Source organism: Bubalus kerabau, chromosome 3, assembly GCF_029407905.1.
Source record: "Bubalus kerabau isolate K-KA32 ecotype Philippines breed swamp buffalo chromosome 3, PCC_UOA_SB_1v2, whole genome shotgun sequence".
NCBI classification, from domain to species: Eukaryota; Metazoa; Chordata; class Mammalia; order Artiodactyla; family Bovidae; genus Bubalus; species Bubalus kerabau.
In genome coordinates this window covers 55,526,658-55,540,026 of record NC_073626.1, presented here as the reverse complement: position 1 = coordinate 55,540,026, position 13,369 = coordinate 55,526,658, and the positions used below count along the sequence as shown (strand labels likewise).

General features: G+C 49.1%; 1 protein-coding gene across 1 annotated transcript in view; it reads right to left on the bottom strand.

The window, feature by feature from the left end:
* The window catches only part of ARHGEF4 (Rho guanine nucleotide exchange factor 4), a 343,926-nt gene that overhangs the window by 9,578 nt on the left and 320,979 nt on the right, over nt 1-13,369 (bottom strand). Inside the window, exon 5 of the mRNA XM_055571840.1 lies at nt 9,527-9,666. Coding sequence (XP_055427815.1) covers nt 9,527-9,666 — 140 coding nt within the window. The remainder of the gene's footprint in view (nt 1-9,526; nt 9,667-13,369) is intronic.

Sequence of the window (13,369 nt, the reverse complement as noted above, 5' to 3'; positions counted from 1 at the left end):
TTGGGGCATCACCAGACAGGCCCTCTGTGCTGTTTCCTCTTCTGAGCTGCTGCTCAGCGGGGGCCTTCTCTGGGCATTCCTAGGGTGGTATGCATGGTAATCCTCCCACCAAAACAGGAATTAGCAAGACTGGCTGGTCTCCACCTCAGTTCCACTTGCTGTCTCCACAGTGTCCCAAAGGGACAGGGTAGGAGGTGGGAGGGGGTGCTTAGGTACTGGCGCCCATTCCAGCTGGGGCTTGCCTCCAGGTAGGGCCTGAGAAAGCATGTTCAGAGACTACCATGAGGTGCTTTATGTTTTGGTGGGTGGGGTTTAAGCCTGTTCCAAACCCCAGTGAAACCACTTTTCAGAATAATCTACAGCTTATATGTACACCCACTCTCATGGCAGCAGCTCTTCATGGGCTGCACATTTCTGTGGTCCACCCAGGGACCCTGGGCTCAGAGCACTGGGCGAATCCTGACAGACCTCCTCAAGACACCACTGTACTCATCCAGCTAAGAAGACCTACTATGGATTTGTCCTTTCCTGCTGGGAGAAACCTCCTGGCTGCAGTGAGGCCAGGATGAGACAAGTGGACTTGGTGAGGCCAAACAAGAGGAACTGGCCAGCTGCAGCCTGGGAGCAGGCATCAGCCTGGGCAGTTAGCATAAGCAGGCTGCCATCCAGGTCTTGGTGGGTCTGGCCCCAGACCAGGAGGAAGCAGAGTGGCTCAAAGGTGGTATGGGTGAGCCAGTGTGGACATAGCTTCAGGTGAACATCCCTGTGCAGGGACAGTGACCAAGGGTGAGTGTGCCCATCAGGATGGAGACTATTTGGGAAGATTTGTATGTTTTGAGTGATGAGTTACAGAGACTGGGGAGGATTCACTCCTGGAGCTGCTTAGGTAACCTGAAGTTAGGATCTGGCAGGGAACAAAGCTTCTTGTTTATTAAGCTTTGTAGATTTGATCCTGGAGAAGTGAGTGTTCTGAGACTCCCTGTTCCTGCAAGTCCCCCAGCGCAAATCTGCCAGTGCACTTTCACAGGCTGGCTAATGGGATGCTACACTCTGATCTGAGAACAATCTGCTAGATGGCAGGCGGATGCTGTCCATCCGCAGGTCGCACGCTGCACACAGTGGTCCCCACACAGGAAAGGAGTACTGCAGACACACCAGGTTATTCCCCCAGAGGAGCCAGGTCAGGCGTCTCCCTTCGTCTCATATTCCCTCAAATGAGCCCCAAGCAACAGCCCCTCCTGAATGGCCAGTGCTTCCTGCTCTTGCCAGTCTTTGCAGAGAGGTGCGGATCCTCCACAGGTGGTTTTCTGCTCAGCTGGAAGGGCTCCAGCTGTGGGGCAAAGAGGCACAGCTTCCTGGAGAGACCAAGATTCCTGACACCTTTATGGACAACCCCATACTCATCCTGATCAGTCACCTAGAGGCCCATGGTGGTCAGTTTCGAGTCCCAGCACCTCGCTGGGAACAGGGGAGCCATGAGCAACTTCCACAGTTTCCCTGTGCCTTGGTCCCTCCCCATCAGCTCAGAGTTACAGGGAGCTGGATCACCAAGCTCCCCTGTATATCTACAAATGGGAGGTGCTTAGATGAGTTACAGCTATGACATTAACCATTTGTGTGATATCACCAACACAGAATGTAGCTCCAAGGGGTCAGAGATGCAGTCTACCTCCAGGACAGCCCAGCGGCCACCAGAGCCAACACTGGTGTGCTTCTGGACAGGGGCCCTTCCTGGCACTCTGAAGTGCAGCTGCACTGAAGCCAAAATTCAACCTAGGCAGGCCCAGTGGCGAGGGTTCTGGGCTCACCCTTGGCCTGGTAATGGAGAGCACAAGCTGCCTCTGAGGTGTGCGGTTTTTATGTGGGGGCAGGTGGGGGACTGCACCAGTGAAGGGGGAGTCAACTTCAAGACTAGGACAAGCCAGGGACAGGGGGCAGGATACCTTTTCGTGCTTCTGAGATTTTGACAGGCCTGGGAAAGCCAGGCTGTGCCTCAAAGTGCCCCCTGATAATCACCCATCACCCTCCCCACCCTGCCCCACCTCCTCTCTGTCTCACACATGCGGGTTGTTGGAGGATTCCACTCCGACAGTCTTGGGAACAGGGCTTGGCTCCCACGGCCCCCTGCGCAAGCATCCTGGGCGTAGGTATGTTCAGAATGCCCACCGGCAAGAGGCAGGGTGGTGGGTGGCCGTGCCTTTGGTGGAGGGCATGCTGACTGAGACCACTTAAGACCTAAAATGGTAAAAGCAACTGCAGATAACATGAACAGAGGAAACCACTCATCCTCAGACATCTCAACACATACAGAAAAGCATGTCCAGATCTGCTCACACAGCGGTCACGTGTGCAAGGTTCCCTGACAACCAGATAGCTGCGGCCACAGCTGCATCTGCATCCTCAGTTACACACACAGACGCGCCATTTTACACACACACGCGCGCGACAGGAGTGGCACATGTGTTACCTAGTCCCTGAGTCACCCACCTGGCCGCACCCCAGGGGATACACACACAGACGGGCCCTACCACCCGGGGCTTGCGGCGGAGGCCTCTCCTCGGCGGCCGGCAGTGCGGGGCTACCCCGGCCGCACCTCGGGCTGTTGGCGACTGCGGGCTGGGGGTGGCAGGAAAGATGCGCACCGGCGCCACTCACCCCGGCGGTCAGCGGAAGGCCAGCAGAAATATCAGCACGACGTTGATGAGCACAAGCAATGCCAGCACGGCGAAGACCACCACGCGTTGGGCGCCGGGGGGCAGATTGCAGCGCAGGAGGGCGCGCAGGACGCTCCCGGGCGGCGCGGGGCGGCGCCGGGACTGCGGGGCCCTAGCCATGGCGCCCGGCCTCTTGGCCCCGCGCGCCCCGAGATCCCGCCGCGATAGGGCGGCTGTGGGGCTGCCGGGGCGCCCGGAGTGGGGCGGAGCCGCCGCACTCTCCAGGCCCCGGCTTGTCTCTAGCCGCGCGCGCCGAGTTCCCCCCCGGTCCCAGCCCAACTACCGGGCCACAGACGTGGGCGGGGCAGGGGGTGGGGCCGGGCGATCCGGCGTGCTCCCAGCTCCGCCCGGAGCGCCTCCTCGCTGGTGGTCTCAGTGGTCCGGGTTCCTTAGGGGCCGGACGCACAGAAGACCAGGGTTGCGCTCGGGGCGCCGGAGGCCAAGGGTTCTGAGTCCTAACACCAAGGACTCTCCTTGACCCTGACTTCACAGACTAGTGAGTGCGGCTCTGAAAAGTCAATTTGCTGTCAGAAGCTCGCCCAGGAATTTGAATTCTGGATAGACAGCGTTCCATGCAGAGGTGCCCCAGGAAGGCCCTGACTCAGCTTACCGACCTTGCCTATCAGCTCAGCATTTTGTTCCTATGAGAAAGGATCTGGCTTCTTCAGCTGCCGACCCTCCTCCCCAGTTTCATTGAGGTATAACTGATAAAGATTGTGCATATTTAAGGCGCACGACTGGATATTAGACATACACTATAATATTACCCCCACAACCAAATTAACTACCATTTCCATCACCTCAAAGAGGTACCATTTTGTCTGTGTGGTGAGAACACTTAAGAGCTAATTACTTAGCAAATTTTAAGTACAATATTGTTAATTATACTCATCATGCTGTACATTAGATCCCCAGAACTTATTCATCTTGTATAATTAAAACTTTGTACTCATTGACCAACGTTTTCCCATTTCTTCCCCCGCCCCTCAGCCCTTAGCAACCATTCTACTCTGATTGTATGAGTTTGACTTTTAGATTACAGATATAAGTGAAATTATGCAGTATTTGTCTTTCCGTGTCACTTAGCATAGGGGTCATTCACATTGTTGCAAAGGGCAGGATTTCCTTCTTTTTTAAGGTTGAATAATATATATACCACATTTTCCTTCATCCATTCATCTGGATATTAAGTATAATACCTAATACTTAGGTATTAGATTTCCATGTCTTGACTATTGTGAATAATGCTGCAATGAACATGGGAGTGTAAATATCTCTTGAGAGATCCTGATTTCATTTCCTTTGGATATACATCCAGAAATGGGATTGTTGGATCATATAATAGTTCTGTTTTAAATTTTTTGAGGAATCTCCATACTGTTTTCCAAAGTAGCTGTACCAGTTTACATTCCCATCATTAGTGTGTAAGGGTTTTCTATTCTCCACCCTCACTAATACTATCTTTTGTCTTTAATAACAGCCATTCTAATTGTGAGGTGATGCTTCATTATGGTTTTGATTTGCCTTTCCAATGTTGAGTGACATTGAGTATTTTCTTTCAAGAAATGTCTATTCAGGTCCCTTTGCCCATTTTTAAATTGGGTTATTTGTTTTTGTTTGTTTTGTTATTAAGTTGTGAGTCCCTTAAGAGATTTTGCCTATTAACCCTTTATCAGCTACATGGTTTACAAATATATTCTCCTACTCCATAGGCTGCCTTTTCAGTCTGTTGAGGGTTTCCTTTTATTGTGCAAAAGCTTTCTAGTTTGATGCAATCCAATCACACCTATTTTTGCTTTTGCTGCCTGTGTTTTTCAAATGTGTCATACCCAAAAATCATCGCCCAGACCAATGCCAAGATTTCCCTTTGTTTTCTTCTAGGAGGTTAATGGTCTCAGGTCTTACATTTAAGTCTTTAATCCATTTTGAGTTGACTTTTGAGGGAACAATTTTATTCAGCAGCTTAAAAAAAAAAAAGCCCTATGTCCAGTACCTAGGGATTTCTATTGCCTCCCAGTCAGAGCCTGCAGTCTTAACCTTGTAGGGCTCAGAGCTCACATGCAAGCCTCTTGTTCCTTCCACGTGAGGAGCTCTGTCACAGTCACTGTGCCCCTCCAATGGGTCAGAAGGCTGCAGCTGAGGGGGCCAAGGAAACTGAAGAGCATCTCAGATGTGGGCAGAGGTTTCCAGGCTCCATGCTCAGCTCTGTGGCTCCTGGAGTAGGAGGAACCCATGGTGGGATTATGTGCAGAGGCGGGGTGTTCCCTTGTGGGTGACTGTATGTTCAGGTTCCGTGTGTGTGCCAGCTCTATATGCATGTGAGAGATGAGGTTACCTGAAGACATTACCATCCTGCTGAATAGTGCAGGTGAAATACCTGTAGGTGTGGCAGAGAAGGGTCGGGATATGTCCAGATGGCCTGTCTGCTCCCTGCAGATCTGAAGGTTTAGCCTGGCTCTACCTATCTGTCTAGTAGGGGAAAACAGTCTTCTGCTCCTGCCCAGTTCTTCAAAAAACTGGTTCAAGATTTTCTCTCTCAACCTCTTAAAAGGATTGTAGGGGCTCCCTGCGCCCCAAATCCGCCTCTGGTGGGGTATGGCTCAGACCTCTGACCTGGGTCATTTTACCCCTAGTGCCATCAGACACCCAGGAAAGAGGGCACAGATGGCTGTGTGTCTTCAGGCCACTGGTCAGGGCAGTGCTGACTGCTGTGGGTCTACAAGACCTATACCTGGCATCAGGGGGCGTGCTTTAGGACTTCAGTCATGGCCCAGTTCTGGGATGAGGTTTCTCTCCTCTCTACAGCTGAGCAGCCCAACAGAGTTTCAGTGGGAGAGGAACCTCTGAACTTGGGCCAGGACAGAGAGCTGAGAGGTGGCCTCTGTCCAACCTTGGGCACCCAGGCTTCAGATTCTGGTGTCTGGGTACATGGAAGGAAAGACAATAGCAATAGGCTTTCAGTATTTCATGACCAAAAGCAAAGCCAAAAAAAGCTTGAAGGCAAAGGCCTAGGCCCCCGAGGGGTTCAGGCTCGAAGGATCCAAGCCAGGGAGAGGAAGGTAGGTGGAGGAGGCAGCAGGGCCTGGCCCACCAGGGTGGTGGCGTGGATTGGTGTGCAGGTCTGTAAGCGGGCAGGACTGCTGTGGAGATGGGGGCAAGGCTTTGGGAGTTGAAGGAAGAGGAAGGCTGCCCTGGGCTGCTAGCCATGGACACTGACCAGCACTGGGCTCCTCCCTGGGGCTGGGGAGTGGGTGCAAGAACCATGTAAGGTCTGGGGACAGATATCCAGAGTCCCAGGCACTGGGAAAGACAGAAACTCCTGGAGAGAGGGGGGCAGACCCCCTCCTTGGAGGGGTGGTCACAAGTCGGCCTTGCGTCCTGTGGTGTTCTCTAAATGTTCCACCAATAAGTGCTAGGAGCAACAGGAAGGCCACACTACCTTCTACCCTTGGTGACTCTGTGGCCCTGTGGGCCAGGCCAGTCCTGCTTCCTACCTGCTGTGCTGCTTGTGTGTGTGAGTCAGTCACTCAGTTATGCCTGACTCTTTTCAACCTCAGGGACGGAGCCCATCAGGCTCCTCTGTCCATGGGATTTTCCAGGCAAGAATACTGGAGTGGGTTGCGAGTTCCTTCTCCAGGAGATCTTCCCAATCCAGGGATCAAACCTGGGTCTCCCACATTGCAGGCAGATTCTTTACTGTCTGAGTCATCTCAGGGAAGCTGTGCTGGCTTACTTATTGGCAAAACTCCTTAAAAACGTTTTAAGCCCCAGGTTGGAGTACAAGCTTTATGTCTGTCTGCCCTCTAGTCTGGGTGTCATCTTCTCTTGGCAGGATGATCCACGAGCTGCCCCCAGTCTACCTTGCCCTCCTGGAGCAGGGCCATCAGAGCAGCTTGATACACAAGTGCTTAGAGGGGAGCCAGACACACGAAGGCCCTTAGCTCCATGCAGGCAGTGGGCAGAGCTGGAGGCAAGCCCGACTCCCCACGCGTGCCGTCCTGCAGTGCAGCTTGGCCTGGCCCAGAAGGGAGACACTGTTGTCTGCAAGGAAGTGAGTGGCCACCAGGAGATCCCAGGCCTCCTGGCTGGGAGCTGTGCCTACCATCCTCTGGTTCTATCTCACAACTTGGTGTGGGGGTTAAAATGAAAACGGAACCATGTCTTCCAAAGACATTGCCTACTTTCAGCCTTCAACTCTTGAGGAAAAAAAAAAAAAATCCCTGGGGTAAGAATGTCCTCAAGCCTGACCTCAGGGATGTCGCTGGCTCAGCAGGGCATGGCAGAAGCCATAGAGGCAGGGAGAGAATTGGAAGGAGGGTAGAAATTGGGCAGACAAGCAGGCCCAGGCCTGGGCCTGGTCACAGGCATCTGGAGGGGACAATGATGAGAGGGGACACTTCTGGGCCCTGACACTAACTCATCCTGCAGGAACTGGACCATCACGAGCTGTGAGGCACAAGTTAGGTGCAGGAAATACAGGGAAAAGACACCGCTGTGCCCCCTTCTCTTTCCATTAGGGCACATGCAGTAAAAGCCAGGGACCCTATACAGACGGGCACTGTCTGCCCCCACCCCTGCCGTCAGCTCCCTGAAAGCAGGACTAGATCCTGTGCACAGCTCTGTCCCAAGGCTGGGACACTGCCTGACATACACACAGTAAATGAGTGTCTCATGCATACCACACACAGGCGTACACTCCACATCCAGACCCTCACATGGTCACACACACGCGCTCCTAACACACTCAGAACACAAAAGGGCTTCAATGTGCCCCTGTGATGTGCCTGCTCTTCAGCCCAGGTGGTTTCCATTTCCTCCTGCTTAGGAGACTGAGGAGTGATCGCTCCTTCTTAGGTTACCAGGAATAAGAAAGTGTCCCAATTTAGAGCATGACACTCATATGTTCTTAGAAAATACAAGTGATGTTATTTAGTATGGACTTTTCTCTGACACCTGTGGCTTCTGTTATTTCCAAGCCTGAAACCCACACTGAGCCCCAGCAAGCCTTCTTGCCACACATGTGAGAGCCATGAGCATGAGAGGGGCCGGGGACACAGAGGAGGACGCGCTGCCCTCACAAGTCTGGGTGAACCAGCCTGTCACTGGAGACTCAACTCTTACGTCTCTTTGGAGTTCCCGATAAGGTGAATCTCGTGAATGCTGCCAACAAATCATAACAAATACTGCCTTTCCTGAGTATCCAGTACACCTGGGCACAGTGATTCTGACATGCCACTGGGCACAGGTGCAACATCTACCCCACATCGGGGAAACAGGCTGAGACGGAATAACCTGCAGCAGCTCCTCCACTAGCCAGTGTCAGGAAGGGGGTCAGACCCATGCCCTGCTCTGCGCTGTGCTGCCTGCTTCAGGACATTGTACATTGGGGTCTGGAAGTGCCGGTGGGTCTCATGGGGAGAGCAGCCCAGTCTCTGCCCCGAGTCAGCTCACTGCGTCACCGGAGGGGCTCTGCAGCCGGCCCTGGCCCTCCTCTGCGGTGCGCTTTGCCTTCCCCCTCCATCCCGGGGGCTCTCACAGGGTCCGGGGAAGGCCAGAACCTTGGAAGCACTGAGGGTTCTAAACATAAATACAACATCACCACCCTGTCCACTCAGTAACCTCAAACACCAGGCAGGACCTTTGACCCAAACAGGAAACAAATTCTCTAAGCAGTCAAAATAGGTCCTATACAATTCATAGTCCTAATTGCCTTCATTTCCATCAAAATGTGGCCCCTCCTGCCCCACATCAGAGATTATTTGTTCTTCTAGAGCACTCCTGGCTCTTAGCTTTCCTCATCCAAAGCATCTGAGAGTGGACAATTTGTCAAGGGTCGAAAAGGCACATCCCCAACTAGCAGCACAACGTGACCGGCCAGATTCCACCATCAGGTAGAAGGCTATAAAAAGCAGACACGAAAGCTGTAACAAGGCTGCACTGATGGCCAATCAGATAACCCCACACCTTTTCCGAGTCCTGGAAAGCTTTACGTTACTGTTTCTTCCTCATTATCATCCTCATCATTGGAGACCAAGAACCTACCGCATGCCACGTTACTCACGTTTGTTATTTCAGTCTGTCCTCCTGCAACCACATGGTCATCCTATTTTACAGTTCAGTAAACCAGTGCTCACAGGGCTACCTGCTCAGATCTGTGTGTCTAGCCACTGCAGGGAGGAGTTCTGATCCAGGGGTGGGAGGCTCTCCCCCGCCTTACACGGCCTCCCACCAGGGTTGGGCCCCAAGACTGGGAAGGGCAGCTGAGTCATCAAGGAAAAGCAAGATATTTTCTGTGAATTATGCTTAAAGACGACATCATTTTGGAGCCCCTTCTACTCAAAACAGCTTATTAGAAGCACTTAAAGAAAGGCTTCAAATATTGGAAAAATCAACTTATTTGGATGCTTAATCCTTATGAATAATGGATTTTGAAGAAATCATTACTTCATGGCTATTTTAAATCATTTAAGGGGCTAACCCCTGTCCTCCTTCCTCCCAAGCAGATCTTCCATTGAGGATGATATTACAGGGGTTATATCATAGGTGCTGGGGACAACACCTACTATTCTGGATTCCCTGAAGGCCCCATGAAGGCAGAGAGGAGGGACCTTGGATTTGACAATCTCTGCTTGTGGACACCACATTCCAAAGTGAGAGCCACAGGCTGAAACCGTGCCAAGTGCACACCGTGCCACTGTCATCTGCTTGGAACGCAGTCTGTGGCTGTCCGGGCCTGCATGAATGTGCTGAAGTTGCTCCCCTGGCCGGGCCATGCGTCCCAGCCCTGTCCACCCACGCAGCCCCGACTGTACCTCGTTGATGGCCAGCTGCTCGCCGCCCCCTCCAGTGTGGCTGTAGTGGTGGCTGGAGCTGTGCACATCCTCATACAGGTCCTCCTCACTGCCCGCCTCATCTCCACGGAGGGCCGTGTCCAGAGCTCCATCGGGGAGGGCTGGAAGGAGAGAGAGAAGCTGCCAAAGAGGACTGAGGGAGGGGACACATGGAAAAGGAGACAGGTCTTTCAGGGATAAACAGTCCTTCTTTGAGAGGAGAGAGGGGATCAGGGAACCAGATTCTCAAACCATTCTTGCTGCAAAAACATAATCTGGTTGAAAGAGTGCTCTGGTTGACTTCACACCATCACTATACATCACCTACCATTCAGTCCCCACCAGTTCCATAAACAAGGACACACAATTATGTCCAGTGGCAAGACACCCAAGACCCCTCCAGTTGAATTAGATTCAAAATCACTTACCAATGTATCAGATATAGATGGTATACCTTACCATACTTTACACATGGTATAAAGCCCTTAAAAATGCTAATGACTGATTATTAAATATATGTATCTCCAAAGAAATATAAAGTATATAGATGCAAATATTGTTTGAAAGTTAATAAAATAAACACATTTTTATCATCCTGATATTTATCATCCTGTTTAAGAAAATACAGACTCTTAGAATTCAAACTCCTGCATATCCCACTTCAATCCCACTCCCTACTCTCTCCTTTAGAGTTATCTAGTATTTCAAGCTTTTTATAAATTATACCCAGGCTGTCTTTGCTTTAGCATGTATTTCTGTTGAGTTTTGCATGGTTTGACCTCATATAAAAGGAACCATCCAGTAGCTTTTCTTCTCTGATTGGCTTTTTTACCCAACAGCTCATGTAGCTGGGATTGATTCAGTCTCCCTGATGCACAGTCTTGATTTTGTGAGTATCTTCAGTTTTGCAGGCAGGCTGCACTGCTGCAGAACAGCCAGTGTTTCCCAGTCTGTCGCTGGTACAAAGGATGGTGATGCAGACCCACATGCCTCCAGGGCACACATCCCAGACTTTCTCCCAGTGTTTCCCAACTCTTTTTCAAGGGACTGTCCCCATCCAAAAAGCCTCTTATACATTGTTTTCCTATTCACCCCAATGAAAACTTAATACCACAAATATACTGTATATTTTAAACTTCTGTGGCTCTTTGGAGGATCACAAACTATTTTAATAGCTAAGATTTTCACCCCCTTTGGATGAAATCATTACCTGTGGTGTGAATTCATGCTCCTAGGTATAGACAGCTAGGGGTGACATCCCTAGGTCCTGGGTATACCACACTCTTCCCTAAACTATCCTACCAATTCAGACTTCAGACAGTGTGTATGAATGTTCTCACCACTCTACATCCTCCCAACTCTTGGGATGGGCATTGTCGGACATTTTCATTTTTGACAGGCTGATGGGTATGAGATGGGATCTTAATTTTTATTTAAAATTTTAATTAAAAAATTTTAAATTTAAAATTCTTAAATTTTAAGAATTTTAAGATCTTAAATTTTAATTTAAAATTCTCTGCTTACTCATGAGTTGAATATCTATGTTTATGGATTATTTGTATTTCCTTTAATGTAAAGTGTCTGTTGTTTTATCTTTAATATAATCATTAATGTAAAAAATATATTTCTATGTGAGTGTACTTTTATATACATATACTTTCCTCCCTCTATTCTGGATTCTAAATCTTTGTCACTCATCTGTGCTACAACTATCATTTCCCTGTTTGTAATGTCTCGTCTCTTTAAGGTATTTTTGATGAACAGAAGTTCTTAACTTAATTTATTTATTTACTTATTTTTTAGCCATGCCATATGGCTTGTGGGATCTTAGTTCCCCAATCAGGGATCCAACCTAGGCCCTCTGCAGTGAAAGCTCAGAGTCCTCACCACTGGACTTCCAGGGAATTCACAAGGAGTTCTCAATTTTAATATAGACAAATTTGCCAACGTTATCATGTATAGTTTATATTTTTTCAGAATGTTTTTATCCCTAGTACATGGAAACACTATTGCTTATCTGTCTCCGGGGGCTCTGGGTCTTCGTTGCCACGTGAGGGCTTCTCTCCAGTTGCGGTGCACGTGCTCCTCACTGCGGTGGCTTCTCCTGTTGCAGAGCACAGGCTCTAGGGCGCACAAGCTTCAGTAGCTACATGACATGGGCTTAGCAGTTATGGCGCTCAGGCTCCAGAGCACAGGGCCCATGGGCTTAGTTGCCCCACAGCATGTGGAATCTTCCTGGACCAGGGATCGAACTTGTGTCACCTGCATTGGTAGGTGGGTTCTTATCTACTGGACCATCAGGGAAACCCTGGTTTATTTTTTGTGTTTAGGAAATTCTTTTCTACCTCAAGGTTATAAAGATATTCTCCTTTCATGTTTTATATTTTTCTTTAGACATTTAGGCTTCCCAGGTGGCTCAGATGGTAAAGTGTCTGTCTGCCTGCAATGCAGGAGACTTGGGTTCGATCCCTGGGTCGGGACAATCCCCTGGAGAAGGAAATGGCAACCTACTCCAGTACTCTTGCCTGGAAAATTCCATGGACAGAGGAGCCTGGCAGGCTCCAGTCCATGGGGTCGCAAAGAGTCACACACGACTGAGTGACTTCACTTTCACTTAAGACATTTAAGTTTTTAACACACTTGGAAATGATTTTTGTGTTATTGTATGTGGCTGGAATCTGTAATACTGTGATTTATAAAAAGAAATAGATTCTTGATGTTCAACCTGTTCCTGGCACAGAGCTCCTACAACCCTTGAAACGTCCTATATGTGACAAAGGTGTCTTATGTTATGTTAATGATGGGGTCCTGAACTGACCTGAGCAAACCCAGGTCTGTGCCTGGAGACCAAATGTTCTGAGCCCATCTTGGGAACAGGAGCCTTTTACTGACATACACAGTCAGGAATCCCAAGGAACTCTCATAACTTGTATTTATTTACATTTGAAAACTGTTTTATTATGGAAACTTTCAAATGTGTACAAAGGGAGACATGATAGTATAAGGAACCTTGTACACCCATCACCCAGCTTCGATAATTCTCAACATGTGGGCAGTTTTGTTTCATCACCTGCATAGCTTCCTCACTAGATCCAAGACAAGACATAGTTTCATCTGTAAACACTATAATATATATTTCTAAACAAGATGAAGACTATTTTTTTTTAACTACAATACATATCTAAAACAGACTATAGTCTATCCAAGGTTGTCTGTCATACCTTCTCTACAGCATGAAAAAATCTTTTTATTTTGAAATAAATGTAAAGTATAGGCTGTTGAGACCCTAGTGCAGAGTGATCCTGTGTCCTCTTTACCCAGATTCCCCCAGTGATTATATTTCATATGACTCCAGGAAACTGCCCTTGGTAGAAGGCCTGTAAATTGTTCTGTCATTTTATAGCTGTGTAGATTTGTGTAACAACCACAACAACCATTATATAAGCTTGGGAGGTTGACTTTTTTCACTCAGGCAAATGTCCTTGGGATTTATCCAAGTGGTTGCTTCTATTTTTACTTCATTCCTTTTTATTGCTTACTAGTACTCCATGCAATAGATGTAAAATTTGTTTAAACATTCACCCATTGAAAGACATCCAGGTAGTTTTCAATTTTCAGGTTCAGTTCAGTTCAGTTGCTCAGTCGTGTCCAACTCTTTGGGACCCCATGGACTACAGCACTCCAGACCTCCCTGTCCATCACCAATTTCCGAAGTTTACTCAAACTCATGTCCACTGAGTCAGTGATGCCATCCAGCCATCTCATCCTCTGTTATCCCCTTCTCCTCCTGCCTTCAATCTTTCCCAGCATCTGAGTCTTTTCAAA